At 37.3% G+C, this 20,373-nt stretch overlaps 1 protein-coding gene across 1 annotated transcript in view; it reads left to right on the top strand.

Moving 5' to 3' along the window:
• The window catches only part of LAMA4 (laminin subunit alpha 4), a 135,578-nt gene that overhangs the window by 61,483 nt on the left and 53,722 nt on the right, over positions 1–20,373 (top strand). The window contains exons 8-12 of the mRNA XM_090279771.1: positions 1,706–1,816; positions 9,574–9,685; positions 12,583–12,750; positions 14,974–15,167; positions 19,118–19,234. Coding sequence (XP_090135897.1) covers positions 1,706–1,816; positions 9,574–9,685; positions 12,583–12,750; positions 14,974–15,167; positions 19,118–19,234 — 702 coding nt within the window. The remainder of the gene's footprint in view (positions 1–1,705; positions 1,817–9,573; positions 9,686–12,582; positions 12,751–14,973; positions 15,168–19,117; positions 19,235–20,373) is intronic.

Below are 20,373 nucleotides of genomic sequence, written 5' to 3'. Positions count from 1 at the left end.
AGACCTAGGAAATTATGAAAAGTTAATTGTAAACATGAGCTTTAGCCCAAATAAAAGCTGCCATCTATAAAAGAGGTTACTACAGAAAATGAAAGGACTAAAAAACTAGTATCTATGTACAAAATGATTGAGGGATGGGAAACACTCCTTTCCTTGGTGAAGCTGTACATTGGTCATTTAGATAATTACCAGTCTGGTCATTACCTTAGCCTCAATTTGCAATGTCTGAGGAATTTCTCTAGACACTTCTCTGTCTCTGTTTCTCTATCTCTATCTCAATTGTTCTTTCTACCTCTATCTCTATCCCCTACCCTTACCTTTCCTTCTCACTGCTATATTTTTCCTCATTTTCCCACACTTACACACACACTCAAGCACTCAACATACTCACACGCTCTGTTTCTCTTCGTAGGTCTAGTGGTTAATCTCTAATAAACAAGTTAATGGCAGGCAACAGATAACTCTGCATGTGTATCTAAGCTTTAAGAAGTGGTTTTATTTTCTCCCTCTAAATCATGGGCTTCTTTCACAACCAACATATATTTAAAAAAAAAAAAAAAAAACAGAGGACAACAGAATTAATACCAACACACCTTTTTTTTTACTTTGTTAGTCAATTTAGGATAATAGTTAAGAGCATAAATTTTAAATTTAGATTGTTTACCTTTAAATAACAGTTCTGACACTAACTAGTTATGTAACCTTGGGTAAGCTATTTAACCTCTTTATTCTTCAGTTTTCTCATCCAGAATGAGGAAAATTATTGAACCATCTCATGAATTGAGAGAATTCAGTGAGTTGATATGTGTAGAGCAATTAGAACAGTACTTAGCATGGTAAATGCTCATTACTCTACATTTTGGAGGTGCAAGTGGCATGCACAGCAATGGGCCAATATACAAAGTGCAGAACAAAACAAAAATCACAAAATTGTAGAGCTGGATGAAATCTTAGTGAGCATCCTATTCCAAACTTAGAAATTGTTCTTGTCCAAACTCATCTGTCTGGACACATGAAGACACTAGTCTCAGAGGACTCACCCAGACACAGACCTCTTGATGCCACTTCAATCCTCTTCCCGCAACAGCATACCTTCAAGACAGGCACAGCTATGGCTGGCAGGAAGTCAGTGCCAAGATTGATGGGTTTACCCCAAAGTAATCTGAGTAAAGCCACATTTGAATCAAACTCCTCAAAAATGAAAAAGAAAGAGGCAAATGGTCCAAAATAAAGAGAATCGCTCTCCTTATACAAAAAAAAGAAGGAGGAGGAGGAAGTGGAGGGAGAGGGGATGAGAAAGAAGAAAGTAAGTTTCTAAACTCCATTTACATTGGTCTAGGTGGATTGATCATTTCTTCCAAGGCCTTCCAAAACTGACATCTTAAAGCCAAGGCCACCACCAGGCTATATTGAGCATTTGTGTAAATTGGAAAAAGATGCCCTTTCCCCATGGCCAGCACAGCCTAGACCTGGATCTCTGCCTAATAAGCAGAGCTTAGAAAATGTTAGCCCCTCAGGTCCTGAGAACCCTGAAGCAGGCCCCCAACATTCAGAGCAATCTGCAACAGCCTGCAGACCCCACTATTTTTAGGAACAGAGGTTCACATTCTACTCTGAGCCCTCTAGTACTGGAAGAGTTTTGTGTTTATTTTTACAAACCTGGTGTGCACATCAACTGATTATTTTCAAAACATTTTTTCTACAGACAAAATTGTCAGAAAGAGAAAACCAGTATGTCCTAAGAAAGATACAAATCAACAATGCTGAGAATACAATGAAAAGCCTTATGTCTGACCTGGATGAATTAGCTGAAAGGGTATGTATTCAGTTTCTGGCACTGCCTTCAGAGAAAGGATTTAGCTGGTGTGAGCCTAGCTGGTCACAAACAACTGAGGCTTAGCACAACTCAGAAAATATGCAGTGACTCAAGTATCTTAAAATAAATCAAGGGTATACTTGGACTCTACTGTTTCTTCCCACTTTGACTGGTTTCCTTAAAAAACTGGGTTTTATGGGGAACTTTTTAAAAAATATTTGTTTCTGGTTAATATGGTTGATATGTTTCAATTCAGATAGTTGTTCAGCTGTTTGCCTTAATATTTTACGACTAAGAGCTATAGAGCATCCAGAAATAAGCTTTACTATATAGCATATAAAATTCAAATGTTTGCTAAAGGATGCATTAAATAATAAAAGGAAAGAAGAGGAATTATGCACTTGGACAGGAAAAAAATAAAACCACTTTCGACTCTCACCTCACCATAGCCTAAAATAAAATTCCAGACAGATTAAAGACTTGAGTTTAAATCTCAAATTCAGAGGAAAACAGAACTAAATATTCATTAAAAATTGAAAGGGAATAACAATACATGTAAATACAGCATGAGAAATTACAATAAAAAGATATAATATATTTGACAAGATAAAAGTTCAAATGCCCAGTAAAACAAGTAAATAAATGAAAAAGTCAATGAGACTAATAAAAATATTGAGGGAAATATGGCTAGTACAATAAAGCTCTCAGAAATTAACAAGAAAAGCATTAAAACTTGAGGAGAGTCAATGTGAGAGACTATTACATACACTCCCCAAGGGCCTAATGGAAAAATATCCATCCTCTGTAGTAATAAAAAAAATACAATTAAGCCATGAGGCACCATATTTAACATATTAAAATGTTTAACACATTTTTTTAATTCTTGCTCTGCTCCACCAGTGCTGCCCAGAGTACTCTGGAATTTCTGCTTTTCTATATTGGTGTTGGACATACTGTTAGTGTTTTCAAAAACAATTCTCATTTTCTACAAAAATTAACTCTGAAAATCTCTTTTGACCTTGGAGCCCTTAAACTTCTAAGAGATTGAACTTCTAAAAATGTTAATTACTCTAATTGGACCCTCGGAAGATTCAACTACTTTGAAATGCATATGAAAATTGTCCTTGCTTCACCTACAATGCCATGTATTAATTCCACTATCAGCATTTGAAAGGCAGTGAGATCTCTTAATGTTGACCGGCAATTTTATAGAAAAGCTATCCCATATCACCAGCTATTTTTTCGTAATTAAATATAAAAATGAAACAGTCTAAATAAACATAAATATACTTTATTTATCCATAATGTATTGAAATGAAACTTTGCACATATCTTCTATATAACTTTTAATAACTTTTTTTGGTATATCATTCACCTACATGCAATGGCACACAACCAGTGTTTTCTTTTCCAATAATATTTCACCAGTAGACATGCTGTTATAGTAATTATCCTGGTAAACATGATGCCAAGAATAAAGATACAGCTCTAAGATGGAGAATATAGCTTCTTGTAGCTTTTTGCCTTCACCTGAATAGATTTCAAAATTGCAAATGTAGCCAGTCTCACTTTCACGAAGCATTCTCACTAAATTTCATATTTTGTTATCTTTGCTGGATTATATGTTCTGAAGCTGATATGCCCTCTATATGGTATCATTGCTTCATCTAGGGATAACTCCTGTTTAGGTCTATACAAAGACTGAAATTCTGGAATAAAGTAATCTAAAAGAGGCCTAATTTTGTAAAGTCTGTCTTTATTAGATATAGCTTATGAATTATCACTAAGATGAAAAAAAGTAAGGATTTCTTGAACCTCATTCTGGTCATGGTTTTATGAAATACGGATGCTTCAAGCAAAGGGTCTATTGACCAATAATCTCTCCAATGTGATTTTTTTTGTTTGTCCCATCAATACCAATAAACCATGAAACTTCTTCGTATTACTAGTAGTAACGTCCATCCATGGTAAAATTATAGCAGATGTTTTATAAAGTTTTTCCATTTGACAGTGGTATAAATTGGTTTGAGAAGCATTTAAATTTTTAAAAATTATTATCAAAAAGTAAATCTGTCACTTCACTGATATTCCGTGGATCACTAAGTTCAACAGTTACACCAGAAATATTTATACAAGTTGTTGTAATATCTTCAAAATCACTTTCACTATCAGATTCTATCACATTTCTTTTTTGTCATTTTGGTGGTCTATTATCAGATTCATAACTATCTTCCAACAGACTGTCATCTTCCATGTCACTGCTACATAATTCAAAGTCACTCAGACCATCAGAACAAGTGTCTGCATATAATTCATTGAAAAATTCTTCACCATCACAATGCACCATATTTGAAAGTTTTGCAATACTAAAATTGTGATAAAACCTGGAATATCTAGAAAAATAATTTTTATAATAAAGTAAATATGATTGAACATGATTAAGAAAACTTTTACAAAATCCTATACTTCTCTCACTTTTAAGAATTGTATAAGCTAATGCAAATGTAAACATGAGTTAACTTGTTATTGGTCAGCAACATTTAGGCTTGAAAACATGATTATTTTCATGACCGGTCAACAATGTGTTAAATTTCAAAGGAGTTACCAAGAAAAAAAGAAAAAAGAAAAAAGCACATCATGGTTTCATTTTGGTATCAGGGTTGGAACTTGCCAAAAGGGTCTCAATTCTTGAGGCAATGTTGTCACCAAGATTAGTTACTCCCACAGCTCAGACTCAGCGTAACAGATCACTTTGTTGTGTAGATTTTCTGATATAAGTTAAAGGCAGGGAGAAATAATGCAAGCTTCAAAGGACATCCCAGTAGAAAAGGCTCCTGGACAACAACAATACACCACCATGGAGGAGGCTGGCGAGAAAGCTACTGGAACAGTCACCCAACTGTCTCCTTAGATTTTTACTGAAAATATGTTCTTCTGACTAAAACAATTCTGATGGTACAGGAACCTGCTGAAACATTTCAAAATAAATGCCTAGAGTTTGTCATAGGACTTCTCAAGCATCTTCAAGCCCTTAGTCTAGAGGAGTCCATAATAGATTCTAAGGACTTAGAAAAGGTTTGTCTTAGAAAGCTTTCTATCAAGAAAGTAACTAATGTTTGGCTTTAAATAGAGTGAAATAGTTCACTGTAGGTTCCCACAATGATAAAAATCACACTAATGTTGCCTCTTGAACTTGAAAATACCTCTGTATGCAAATTACCTGTCACATAAATCTCATGTAACCCAAATATTACAACTTACATTAACCTGAAGTTATTGATTTTGTCCCAATATCCATATCCAAGTCCTCTAGCCCCTTTCTGGGAGATTCTATAGCCCTTTTCTACTCCCTACTTCTGGGAAACCCCTAAGGGATGCCCATGCATTTGGTGAAAAAGATCTTTAGGCCCTGACCCATGTGGCTCAGCTGGTTGGAGTGCCGTCCTGTAGACCAAAGGGTACCCAGGTTTTGGGTTCAGTCCCTGGTCAGGGCTTGTACAATAAGAAAACTAATAGATGTTTCTTTCTCATCTCTCTCTCTCTCTCTCTCTCTCTCTCTGTCAAAGCAATTAAAAAATGTCCTCTCATGAGGCAAAAAAAGAGAGAGATTTAGAAATGGAAGGAAAGTAGGTTACCTCCACATATCAAAAGCATCTGAGCCTCATTTCTGATTCGGAGAAAAGGGCAGGACAAAAAATAAAATTATGTTTCAATTTCAAAAGAATTACTTAATACCTGGTATATAATAGTTACTGTGCTAAGTGCTGGAGATACTGAAAATTAATATAATAAAACCCCTGCTCTTAACTCACAGTCTAGTATGAAAAATGGACATGTAAAAAAAAATTATAATAGTATTCAATAATCAAGGTATGATACAGCTGAAAAAGATAACTCTGAGGAAGAAATAACTAACTAGTTCAGCAGAGGTACTTTAGGGAAGACTTCTCAGAGAAGATGAGCATTGACTTGTGCATTCAAGAATGACTAGGAGTTTATCAAGTACTTCCAAGCAAGGAAAAATTACCACAAAGCAGAGAGATGTAAAGCAACACTTAGTATTCTTGGCCTTGGCCTTCTGGAAGATTAATTGTAAGGCAAGGGGCAGGAGATAGTGATTTAAAAATTTCTCAGGGGCCAGATCATGAAAAACCTTGCCCACCATGATAGGAACACATGAGTTTCATCTTCTGGACTTTGGAAGACACTGAAGCATTTACTTAGAACAATGAGCCGATCAGATTTGGAATTTCAGAAACATTTTTCCTCCTTGGTAAAGATGCTAGACTAGCTAGTAAAGACTCTGAAGATAGGGACAGAGATTAAGAGATTGCCACAGTAGTCTAAACAAGAGTGGTTGATTGCTACCTTGTCTTCATTTGAAAAGAACTACAGTGAACAGGGATCAACTGAGACTGTGGGAGTGGTGAACAGGAAGAGGGACAGAATGGCAAGTGGAATAAAAACAATTTGGTGACCAGTTGGATAGGAGGATAAACAAGGAGGAAGTGCTCTGGCTTGGAGAAATGGATGACTAAGACTAAAAATACAGAATGGATTACCTTGGACATTTTAAGGATGAGGTATCTGTGGATGATGTCAGAGATTTGAGATTGTTGCTCAGGGAAGAGATTGAGGCTGGAAACGTATTTGAAAGTCCTAATGTTTAGCAGGTAGGAAAATCCACGGAAGTAGATACAGATTCTGAAATCGTCGGCAGCCGTCCGTCTCGAGAGACGATGGTGTAGCTTCTTAAGAGTCTATCTGCACCGCCAAGAATGGCTGTGCAGTCCGACTCGGGAGTGACACGGTATCTGTCTCCTCCCGTGTTGAATCGACATCTTGCGATGACGCTGGAGTGTCCTCTCCAGTAAAGCTGAAGCTACAGAGCCTGGGCAGGGTGATATGGAGGGTCTGCTGTTGCCCATGCAGCAGACCCCCCCTCTCTTCGCAGCTGAAGGGTCCAAGGGAAAGACGGAGTCAATACAGCTTGGCTTCAGGTGCGCCGCAGGAGTTGCCGGTGTTGACTACAACGTCAAACCGCCTTAGGGACTCCGGCTCCGGATTTTCTGTCGGGGTTTACTCCCTTAGCCTTTCCCCTGAAGAGGTATGCCGCAAGGCAGCGGAGGTTTTTTGGAGTCAAAGTTTTCCTTCTCTGATGTGCCCTGACTGGAAGATCGAACCAGCGACACTTAGCTCGCAGGCCGACGCTCAATCCACTGAGCCAAACCAGCCAGGGTCAGATTCTGAAATGGCACACCAATATTCCTACTGTTGTTTTGTTCAAGACTGCTCATGTTTATGCTCGTCTCAGAGAGAGATTATTAAAAGTTTCCCCTTTCTCAAAAGTATCCCCATTTAAACAATAAAGTATAGGATCACTCTAGATTGATTTGAGTATCATCCTCACTTAATCTGCCTGATTTTTTTTTAAATTAGTATTCTAGCCCTGGCTGGTGTGGCTCAGTGGATTGAGTGCTGGCCTGTGAACTGAAAGGTCACTGTTCAATTCCCAGTCAGAGCACATGCCTGGGTTGCCAGCTGGGTCCCCAGGTGCGGACATGTGAGAGGCAACCAATCAATATATCTCTTGCACAGTGATGTTTCTCTCTCCCTGTCTTTGTTGCTCCTTTCCCCTCTCTCTAAACACAAAATAAAAATAAAATCTTTAAAAATTATTAGTATTCTAGGTAGATTATACTTTATGCAGTTTATGACAAAAACTTCTTGTGTTTTTTTATATCAAATATGTACAAGGAGAATTCACTGTTCAGGTGAGTAAATGATTACTCTGTTTGCAGTGTAAACCATTAATTGATTTATGGTTATGAAATAATTTTTTAATTTCAGCTTTTCTTAAATCAAGGGGCACCTGTTTTACCATGTGCCCATATCATTAGTTTCCTTACATAAGCAAAGTTACAGAAAAAATGTAACATTTACATAAGGCATTACTATATATTAAACCAGTAATTTTGCAATTTAAAGTAACAGATGCTCCTCTTTGCCACCTAGTCTTTTGTTAAATATAAATAAATGCCCTCTGGTGTTTGTCAGCAGGAAGCAGTTTTCTTAGAGATATGACATCCTTCAGCTGTCTTTCATTGCTTTAATTCGAAGTTTCCATAAGTTAAATGAACACATTAATAACAATAGCATCTTCCCGTGAAGGATGAAGCCAAAGTCAAAAATATAATGGTGTGCTCTGCAAATGTATCTCAATTTAAACTAGATCAAAAATCAATTTTGTAATGTTTTTAATGTTCTAAGTGATTGTGTTTATATTTTTTAAAAGCGGGCTGGGGTGACATCAAGGATAATATTCATCTTACTTTCTCTATCATCTAATTTTAAAATGACCACAAAATTTAAGTCACTGGAAAGCATTAGAACAAGTCAAGAGGAAGATGGATGAAGGAACACATTGACTCAGAATAGTGTCCATTCAGAAAGCCCACTGTGTAGGGAAGGGGCTCATGGCTGCATTATTGCTGCACAGGGAGCTTTAAGTGGAGGGGGTTTCAGACTTGCCCGATAAAGAAGCCTCTAGGGCTTATGTTTGCTATGATATGATTTCTGCATTCTCTTCCCTGGCTAAGGGCCACTTGCATGGGTTATGCCTGGAAAGTCTAAAAACATCCCAGGCAAAGTCATGGCATAATTTTCTGGCTAAAACTCTGCATGAAAGGAGAGAAGTCTGAAATAGTTATTTCCCTGTCCTGGATAAACTGTGCAATGTGTCTACCAGTGCTCTGTGTGGCAGATTACTCTGCAGTCCATGCAGGTACCATAGCCCTTTGTGAAAAAGCTGAGACAAAAAAAGAAGAAGAAGAAGAAGCATCAGATGAAGCAAGTGGGCACCTACCAAGTGCCAGACTGAAGAAGTATCCTCCTCTTAAATATAACCCATGAGTCAACCATCTAATGCCAAAGGGAAGTATGCGTCCCCCGTGCCTTTCATGCGGACCAGTGTCCTGGCCTTGAACTGTTTCTTAGGTCACCTCTGTCCTTATACACACAGAGAAATACATACATACACAGGCACCCCCACACATTCTTGCTTCAGAAGCCACATTTGAGTTGAGTTTAACAAATATTATGTAGAAACTCTGAAACAGGAGCTCCCAAATTGAGAGAATGGAGTCAGCTCCTCAGAGAAGAGCTCCATTCATTCTGAGCCAAATCTGTTTGAACAGTTTTTTGTGCACAAGTGCCATCAACTGTTGATGGGCATCTGGAGTGCAGCACTGAAGACAGCATTTGGCCCAATGAGCATGACCCTTTGAATGTCTGTGGGAATTCAGTTGCACCAGTGGCTGGACCACCCAGGAGCCACAAGGTGCACGGAGCATTTCAAGATCTGCCTACTTTCTCAACAATTTTCCCTCTGAAGCTTAAGCTCTTTTGTCAGCAGAATGTCAAACTGGTCAGCACACACGGACAATTTCCTAGTCTGGCATTCTGAGATGCAGTAAAAATTCAAAGGGTAAATTACCTATGGAAGCTGGTTGGTTTGGATTGAACTGTGACTGACGGCATAGGAATGGCATCTGATTTTATAGCATTCTATAACCCTAAAGCTGGTCATCACATCAGCCCTTATGCATGGTTTCTCAGACCATCTTATGTTACAGAACTTGCTTACATCAGGGAAATTTGTGTTTATAAAATACATCATGCTCACCCACCCCCGCGTACACATATACAATGTTCCCTTCTTGTAAATTTAATCTGGTGTTTACATGGATTATTTATAGGAAAGTCAAGCCTCAAGAAAGAGCCAACTGGTTCAGAAGGAAAGTATGGATACCATTAACCATGCAACTCAGCTTGTAGAGCAAGCCCGCGACATGAGGGATAAAATCCAAGGTAAACATATCTTTTTCTGGTTCAGTTTAATGTCAAGGAATCATTCCTGTTATTAACAACAATAAAAATAATAATATCTACTGTTAGTACTTACGATTGTGCCAAGAACTGTTGTTAGAGTGTTATAAGTTTGAACTTATATGAGGTCTGCATTTCAATTTTGTTTATCTGGGATTATACACCCTTGCTTACAATCTATAAATTTTCAAGAATAAAGTACAGAATCATTCATGTTCCAAGCCTTTTACAGAAATGAGATGCCAAAATATCTTTTTGGCAGAGAAAATTGTATGCCATGGTGTCTCTAAAATGCAATAGTTGAATAGGATTCATGTTTTTCTTGATTACTTGCAGCAAAACACTGCCTTTAGAGAGTCAGTAAACTATACTAACCCAAATAGTCCTGAGTTGTCTCTGATGCTCTTTTCCAAGAACAAGGCAGGCAACATGCTCTCATCCCCAATCTAGAATAAAAGAAAAGACAGTAGTTGGCGGGGGGGGGTGATATTTCTTTGCCCTAAAGCTTTGTGGTAAATTTTACTTTCACTCTTGAAGGTTCACTTATTTGTACTCTAACCTCTAGTAAGTACAGGCTGCATTTTAAAGATTATCTTACTAGCGCATTGAAAACCAGGTTTCCTTTACCAATAGAAAACAGGCAATTTTGTTTGTTCTAAGACAAAGAGAAATTCCTTGGGTTACAGTCTTCTAGGAAACAGTATGTGTGTCTTTTTCTAGTTTTTATTATCCTATATATTAAGATCTAGGTGACAATACCAAGTACATCTCAGGGCACAACGGCAGTAAAGGGACCCACAGTGGGAGAGCCATAGTTTCATGCTGAGGTATAGGGGTCATGTTCAAAGAAAATGCATATATCAAGCCAAAATTAATCATCTGCTATATTTCTTTTGGTGCCTATAATGCAGAATAAAAACAAATGGCATACAGTTGAAACATTTCCACTCGATCGTCATTATTGCATGCTTTTGCATCTACCAAGAAAATATTCTTTTCCTATAACATCTTAGAGTTAGTATTGATTTGTTCTAAAAGGAAGACTGAACCTAAATTAGCTGACCTCATCTAATTAAGAAATAAATGTCCCTCGAGGCAGCAAATAAAGCCGGCATCCTAGTAAGCCATTCAGAGAAAATAATTCACCTTTGCTTTCGTAACTCAAATTTTTATTCTGAACTATTTTATTAGGAAAGCTTCTAAGCCCTCTGTTTTACCCTTTAAGCCAATGATTTTTTAAATTTTTATCTCATGGAACACATAAACTAATTATTAAAATTCTGCGGTACTCCAAAAATATGTATTTTTTGCCAATCTGACACCCCCCAAAATGGGTATAATTTTTATTCATTCACACCAAATGACTATTGTTGTGTTGATTGTTGTCATCTTTTTATTTGACACTCTAAGGGGAAAAAGGTCAATGTCCCTGACTAAATAGTCAGGTATTGCATATTTTAAAAATTCTTGCAGCACACTGGTTGAAATTCACTGTTTTAAGCATAAGAAAAATGAAAAAAAAGAAATAATATAAATGGGAAACAATAATTTTCATCAGTTTTTACCTTTTTATAATAATATATGAACAGTCTCCAAAGACCAAAGACAAAAATACTGTTGTCTACATTTCCTTTTTCTAATTTCTAACAGAAATAGTTAAAATGAAACAGATCAAATTTGTAAATATAACATTTTTATCAAAACCAAAAAAGTTAGCCTTGCAAGTGCTAGTTCTAAGGGGAAAAAACAATCTATGTTTATTTTATTTCAGGAATTAGTGTTTTACACTTTCTTGAAAAGTGAATGTTTAATGCCTTCATAATGTTTTTAGCATATCTTGGTGTCCCTATAATGTTCTCAGTAATATTTCTAGCATTAAAACCTTTTTTCCCCATTTCTCTCCCTTCTTTTGCAGTTCAGGAATGTTGCACACCTATAGTGTGTCATTTCTATTCCTGACCATCTCTAAAATAACTACTGGTGACCTTCAAGCTATTAGCCATATAAAATGCAACCCCTTTTTGGTATGATTTATGTGAAAGCAGTGTTTGTCTGGCCAACCACATAGATCATAATAAGTCACAGACACACAATTTCATTTATGCCAAGGAGATAAAATGCTTCCTGGGAGGACAAGGTGGCAATTACATAAGTTTCATCTGGTCACATGTAATACAAACTAGGAGTCAGAGAACTACTCAGCTCTGCTAGTATTTAGACAGCGCATCCAATCCCTCTGAACCTCAGGAGTCCTTCCAGTTCTAAAAATTCTCTGTCTTACTTTTGGGCATGGAGTAAAAATGATCCAGAGTCAAAATGGCACAATCTTGACAAACAGTCATACTACAGAAGGCAAATAGCGATTTAAAAGAAAAAAGCATATGAGAAAAAGTTCACAAACCTTTATATTATATCTAGTCTGTAAAACAAAAGACCCACTTGAACAACTATAGTATACTCTCATTTTGGCTTAAAACCTTGATAAATCCTTGGCTAAAGTATAATTAATATCTCTAATGCATTCTTCATGACAAGAGATACCTCAGAACATTTTCTCCAATGTTTTTGAATCACTGTAGAAACCAGGCACAGCTAAAATCAGGGGAGGCTTTGTGTTAATCCCATTCCCATTCTAAAGACACTAAATAGAAAGCAGAGGAGTGACTTTTTTAGGTTTTACTTCTCCCTGGAATAAATGTTGAACTCAGATGCTGGCATCAGTATTTGCAGTGTGATCATCAGTATGCTGTCTTTCAATGAGTCTCTTTTTCCATTTTAGGACCAGCTCTGCCCTTTGCCCTCACTCACCCATGTTTTCAATGTAAAAATACCTAGTCAACTTTCCCGGCTGCCTTCTCTCATCCTGTCCTTCCTTTCAGAGATCAACAACAAGATGCTCTATTATGGGGAGGAGCAGGAGTTTAGCCCTGAGGAAATCTCTGAAAAGCTGGTGTTGGCCCAGAAGATGCTGGAGGAGATTAGAAGCCGTCAACCATTTGCCACTCAAAGGGAGATCGTGAATGAGGAGGCAGACGAAGCCTATGATTGTAGGTGCATTCAACTCCTAGAGTCTGGCATATGTGTGCTCTCTTTGTGGGTTTCAGAAAAGACACTGAGACGGCAACATTTGCTCAAAACAACCAATTCCCAATATTCAGAGCTGCTTTGAACGTATCCTTGGCCTCAGGGAATCATTCAGCACAACTTGACTATATGACCACACTTTTCAGATCCAGGCCCAACATTAAGCTTCTGAGAACCAGCTGAGGTTCCACAAGGAATCTATCAAACTTTTACTCCTGAGGAGAAGAAATCAGGACTTAACAGTTGGTAAAAATGTATAACACAGGGGAAGGAAGGCTAATGGGAACCAATTCCCTGAACTACAATAAAGAAAATTATGTTGAGAAGGCAGTAAATCTTCAAGTTCAGCAACGTTCATGTTCTGAAGTCTATGAATGAGTTATTAATGAGTTTTAGACTCAATGAGAATTTAACATTTCCTTTAATGATTCATGTAGACATCATATCACAATAGTATTAGCAAACTTATGAGTTGATCCCTATATCAGTGATCAATTGATCAATTACTGTCTAACAAGCCACTCAAATATATTCATTTAAAATAATAACCATTTATTTGCTCATGATTTCATAGGTTGGGAGTTTGGGCTAGACTCAACCTAGACAGCTCATCTACGCTCCATGTGGCATGACTGAGCTCACTCACATGTCTAGGGCCTTAGCTGAGGTGGCTGGGCCTCTCCCTCCATGACTTATCCACAAGGAAGCTAGGTGGCTGCATTCTAAGAGAGCAAGAATGGAAAATGTGAGGTCTCTTGAGGCCCTATTGGAACCCAACAATGCCATATCCATTCTATTGGTCATGATCAACTCAGATTCAAGGGCTGAGGAAATAGACTCCACTTTCGATGGGAACAGTTGCAAAGCATTCGTGTCCATTTTAATCTACAAATGAACAAAAGAAGTCACAGGTTTGCATATTGTATTTCAGCTGTTGCTTTTATCTCAAAACATTAAATTCATCAATAATTCAATATTAGAGTGTATTAATCCCACCTTTAAATCTCATTATTTTATGCATTAATAAAGAAGCACATATATTATTGTATTACCAAGTTATTTTTTAATATATTGGTCTCCTTTTTTAAATCTATGTATTTTATTTAATGCATTTTTAAAAACCTGATATAAAAGGGGTCTATGGATTTTACTAGATTACAAAGGGCCCTGATGCACAGAAAGGATTAGGAACACCTACACTAGACCATTTTCCTACAAATGTCACTGTCAATTTCTGCTAACAATTAATGTGAACACTATAGAAGAGCAATGTTCTTGACATAAAGGCATATTGCGATAGCAAACAAACAAAGTCATAGTAAAACCGGCATAGAATCCCAGGTCCCATTCTGAGTAGGGCTGAAACCAGCAGTCAGGAAGGCTGAAGCTCCAGTTCACAGCCAGAGGCTTCCATGCTCCTTGCCCTTTTTGGAATTTAGCAAGATTGCACTGGGGAAATGAGAGCAAACCCATCTCCCACTTAGTCACCTTCCACCTAATAACAACACTTTCAACCTGTCTTTACTCAGCCATGAACTTGTGTTCTGGTCATAGTGATGAAAGAAAATACAAAACACGAGAAAGACAGACTGATATTCCCTGGAGGAAAAAAACAAATAAGGCACCTAGACAATGCATGTAACTTTGGTGAGAGAACTAAGACATATACAAAGTTTAAGAATATATCACTGCCATTTAATCTTCTTTCCATCCAAAATCATGATTTAGGTTTAACCTAAAGGAGCTAACTAAAAACAGTTACCTGAAGAGGATACATAAAATGAATGGTTGTAAACATCAGTTGTCAGTTAACAGACAAGGTAATTTTGGTTATTTTAGTAGTAACAGTATAATATACCTAAATCCCCTTTATATGGTAAAATTAGAAATAATCTGGGCAATAATCAACGTAGTATAATGACATGGTGTCCAGATAAAACATAATCTCAATAGGAAAACTAACCTTTGGCTGACTACCCTCCAGGGGCTCTCAAACCCTACAAAATAGTTTTGTTTTGTTTTTTACTTCAAATACAAAACATGGACTTATTTTGTGAACAACACTGTCAATCTCTACTGCTAAAGAGGACATAGCCTGACAAGTTTGCATCTCTGCTAAATGCTGGATGGAAGGGGAGGATACAGGAGAAGCCCAGACTGAGTTTCCATGTCATTTTTCTCCCCAGGGTTAAGCCAGGCTGAGAGTTGGCAGCAGCTCTACAATGATACCCGGTCTCTGTTTCCTGTGGTCCTGGAGCAGCTGGACGACTACAATGCTAAGTTGTCAGACCTCCAGGAATCACTCGATCAGGCCCTTGACCATATCAGGGATGCAGAAGACATGAACAGAGCCACAGCAGCCAGGCAGCGGGACCACGAGGTACAGTGGACGCTCGAACTCTCAATGGATTTCAGGCACAAACAACATAAAACTATGCCAAAAGGACACAGTTGGTATACAATTTTTTAAATACTGGCACATTTACATATACATATTTTTTAAATATTTGTACATTTTTGCCACTGTAACTTGTTAACGTAAATGTGAACGTTTAAACCATTAAAATTGTTTAGATTTTGCAGTGATAAGAATGCAATCATTCTTAGTGCTTGGGTCCTTGTGTATGAATGTGTTGCTCGTGCAAGTGAGTGTTACACTATTCTTATGCCTGACCTTTTTTTTTTTTAATACTGAGAGCACTCAAACACCAAAGCAACCCAGAACCACGTTCCTGTAAGGATATGTGTAGTTTTCAGAAAGGCATGATAAGTAAATCTCACAGCCTGGCTGATCGGCAGCTGCAGATATAGGGAGTTTAATTCAAGCCAAGGTCATGTAAATACAAAGAAGTGAGGAAAATTCCAGATGTCTCCATATCTTGGAAAGACAGTTATCCCCATGGGGCCAGGATTTGTGCATGCGCACAAATCCAAGGCTAAGAACTGCTGTGGTCATATGTGTGCTCCAAGCAATGCATTCACTCACACCTCCTCGAGAAGAATCATCTGATAGAAAGTCATGTGCATATGTTGACATACTTATAAATATTAGAATGAAAAAATAGGAAAGAACTACAAGAAAATTCACTAATTCATTTATGTTTATTTTTATGGTTGGCAAAATCGACTTAAATTAGGCCCTCTACCCTGATATCTGGTCACCACTACCTCTCCGTACATCCTTGTAAAATGTCCTAAATAGAAGTAAATTACATTTATCACCATCATTTTCTAATAGCAGCAATCTCCTAACCAATATTTTTTAAAATAATGATGGTCAGGATAGCATTTTTTGTTAAGCAAATGCACCATTATCTTATGCAACAAAATTATAAGTGCAACACAAAATAATAATTTCTTCAAGTAGATTTCAAGAGAGTTACTGGGACTCATCCTTATTGTTGAATTTCCCTTCTTTCCCACCTCCCACATCTAGTCAGTCTCGGGATCCTGTCAATTTTAACTTCAGATTATTTTTAGCTCTCTTTTCTATTTTCTATTTCTCTAGTGTGGGCCTTCATTTCTCAACCAAAATAGCCTCCTCTTCTCTCTCCTCCATTTTTGCTCCCTCCCAACCCATCCTCCCCTCCTGCCAGAGTGGCTCACCTAGATCACTGACTGTTGTTTTCCTTCTGCTCTTACTAAAATTCTTCCTTTTTTCCTCACAACCTATACAGTGTTTTAACACTACAGCTTATGAACAGTTTTCTACAATAATTTTCAGCCTTTTGCATCTCATGACACACACAAACTAATTATTAAATTTCTGCAGCACACCTAGATATAATTTTGATTCATTCACACCGAACAGCTATTGTTGTATTGGCTGTTGTCATTTTTTTTATTTGACAGTCTAAGGGGAAAAACTTCAGTGCCCCTGACTAAACAGTCAGGTATTACATGTTTTCTTTTTAAATTCTCACAGCACATTGATTGAAAATCGCTGATGAGTGAATCATAAAATAAGTTTGGGATGCTTGTAGCCAGCATATTTTAAGGGAAAAAAAAATGAAGTAAAATAAAAAATATCCAAGTACATAACTTTATAGTAAGGTATGTATGGTTCCATCACATTTCTATTTTAGTTAGGCATGATTACTGGATTGCAACATATTTTAAAATACATTTCTTTTTTACTGTGGGCCATGATTTAAAAAATTTGAAAGACACTGTCCTACAGGATATTCTATGCTGTTTCACGCGGCATACGGAAGCCTCTCTGATGGGCCCTTGCCAGCCTCATCTTGACATTTCCCTACTTCGCGTGTTCAGTTCAGGCGATATCACTCTACCAATAATCCCATATGCCCAACAAGCAGACTTATTTTCTCCTTTTCCTGGATAACCCCAGGTATCACCTCCTCCAGGATTAGCAGGAGTTCCAATCCAGCAATCCCACAGTATGCCTTGTGCTCATCTCCTTCTGCATAGTGACCATCTCTTATGGATCTGTCTCCCTCACTCAAGTGTTTTAACTTCATCGATTATAATAACCCCCAAATTCCAGTCATTATATAAAACAAAAAATAATAATTTTGATGTGTGACAAAAGAAGCTACACAACTAACAATTGTATATTTATTTCACTTTCCTACTCCCAATGCCAAAGGGTAGCAGAATGATAAAAAATCTTTTATCAGATGAATATAATATCCTATATTTCAAGAGTAGGTTAAATATGCTTTACAAAGCACTGTTTAGAGATTCTCATAACCCTAAACTTTACCTTCCCAGGACTGTTTCTATCATTTTTTTCAAGAATTGGGATTTTTTTTTAATAGATATGAAATGGATAATGAAGCATGCAGAATAATGTTGTGTCATTTTCATCATTATCTGTTTCTAAAACTTTCTTTTGTTCAAGTTGACCATCTTTCTGTGGGAACGTCTACTTGTTTCAAAGTTAATTTCATCCATTCTGTCTAATGTTATTGGGGAAACCATCTAACTTAAAGCTTATCATTTTCCGGCTACTACAAATCAACTATCATGCAGTGCTGTGAGCATGTGGCTTTGAAGTTTAGCTATGATCTCAGAGTGTTAACAGTTGTTCCCTTAAGGCAACACAAATGCAAGGGCACCCAGATGGGGTCACATTCCAGATGCTGTAAAAAGAAAACTGTTCTGAGAGCTAAGTAATATCAGCCATTTTTCTCCTCCTTCCCTTATATACTTTAAAATACTGCTTTTGTACAGAGCTGTAGAACTACTTCTCCTTGTGGAGATAAGAAGAATTAACCCCAGATAGTCACACTGTATTAAGCTTGATGGATATTGAGAGGAAATTGATTTTTTTAATGTTCTGGCATTAAGAGGAAGTTCAAATGGGATTCTTTCTGTCCCTAGACCTTCATCTTCCCCTGTAGCAACACATTTGGAGAAGATGGATTCCATCTTCCTTTCCATTAAATCAGGAAAGACCTCAGGAAGTAAGAAAAACATTAAGATGAACTTAGAAAGTTTTAATGTATATCCTGCTGTATCTGAGCTTCTGTAATCATTTTTCGGATATTCTAGATTATACCATAGTTTATATATTTCAACCCCAACTTAAATTATTGTTTCTAAAGTAACTTCAAGTCATTTTTTACTCAGATTGTAAAATGAGTCTTTTACTTTTCCCTCTTAAAGTTTCATTCTATGTCACTCTCAAACTCTGAGCTCATTTGAAGCTCCATAATATTTCTTCAGAATCACAACATCCCTGCCAAAGAGTGAAGGTGGATGTTAAAGCACTCATCAAGAAATATATTAGCAATTTGGGCAATTTCCCTTCTCAAAAATTCTGAGAATTTAACATGAGTTCAGAGTGGGAGAAAGCAAGATCACAATTTTGTGCTTTGATAATAAAGCCACTTTAAATTTTATAAGGGACATTAAGATTTTTTTGTCTATGCTTTATTCGTATCCAAATGAACTATTTGTGTCCCAAGTTAGCACATGATAGATCCTTTTTGAATTAATTCATTTTTCTGTTATTGCAAATACAGAGCCTACATTCAGTCCTTAGTCATAGTTCATCTTCACATTTATGGACAAAAGAGTGAAGTGTTAAATCTGAGATGAAGACATTTTAAGTAATAATCACAACCACATGTTTCAAAGCTCCTAAGGTGCTTTCTTTTGTTATCTCCATATCATAAATGAGAAAAATGAGCTTCGGAAGGTAGAATTCCCCCAAAGTCACACAGCAATAAGTGGGTGGTGTGGCTGAGGTTGAAACCCAAGTCTGTCTGAATGCAAAGACATCGAGTTGACATTGACCACTCTGTCTGATCTGTCTCTTAAGTCACCTTCTCTTCCTCTCTTCTTTGCTCTTTCTTCCTACAGAAACAACATGACAAAGTGAGGGAACACGTGGATGGGGTAAACACCTCCTTGAGGACATCTTCAGGCTCTCTGCTGATCCCTCGTCTGACCCTTGCAGAACTTGATGATATAATAAAGGTAAGGATGCATGTGACCTCTTTGGGTTTGTATTGATAGCAGATTAGAACAGCAGCTCAGTATCACAGAATAATTGAATCCAATTTAAATCTATCAAGTTAGCTGACATTATAAAAATAAGCTGAGGTGACTGGATTTTTCTGTTTCTTTCATTGGATGGTGGCCACTGGACATATATGGCTACTTATATTTAAAGTTAAATAATCTAAAATTAAATTAAATTAAAACTTTAATTCCTCAATTACATTAGCCATCATTCAAGTGCTCAGAAGTGCCATATGCGTCTAGTGACTACTATATTAGACAGCAAAAATATCATCACAGAGAGTTCTGTTGGAAGTACAGCTCCAGGTCCATCCTATTAACTCTTTAGTCATAAGTTGTGTATGTAATAAAGCTGGCAGTCAAAATCAGTAAAGGTCATGCTTTTTAAAGTAGAAATTTTCTAATAAAATACAGTGAACCAAGTCATCACCAAATTACTCTTAGCTTATTTTTATTGCCTTTGAAAGGATATCATTTTAAAATTATCTTATCAGCTCTGGCCAGTGCAGTTAAGTTGGATGGAGCTTCATCCCATAAACTGAAAGGTCATGGGTTTGAGTGCCTATGCCTAGGTTGCAGGTTCAGTCCCTGGTCAGGGTGCATACAAGAAGCAACCAACTGATGTTTTCCCCTCACATCAATGTTTCTCTCCCTCTCTCTCTCCCTCCCATCCCCTCTCTCTAAAATCAGTAAACATGTACTTGGGTAAGGATTGTGAAGAAGTTATCTGATCTCCATCTTATTACTTCAGCACCAAGCTCCTTGTCTTCCTCTCTTTCCCTATTCCCATTACTATCCTTAAAGAGATAAAAATCCAGATGGATGAGCCCACCAGCTCTCAGACCTCCAGCTCCTTGAAGTCCTGTCCAATGAGCTTTTCTTCCAACCCACCTGTTCTGCCAGTTATGGCCATACCCAGGTCTTGTCATCAATAACAGCACCTCTTCCCAAATCCCAGTTTCCAGCACCTTCTTCCCATAGCACCATCTCTTATCTCACTCACTTCAGAACGTCCACTCCAACCATTCTCTGGCCACATGGAGATGTCCTCCATTTCACTGATCCTCTTCACTCTGAGCAGCTAAAATTATCAA

Source organism: Furipterus horrens, unplaced genomic scaffold (assembly GCF_987537825.1).
Source record: "Furipterus horrens unplaced genomic scaffold, mFurHor1.1.pri manual_scaffold_6, whole genome shotgun sequence".
In the NCBI taxonomy this organism is placed as follows: domain Eukaryota; kingdom Metazoa; phylum Chordata; class Mammalia; order Chiroptera; family Furipteridae; genus Furipterus; species Furipterus horrens.
This window is presented reverse-complemented; position numbering and strand designations above follow the sequence as displayed.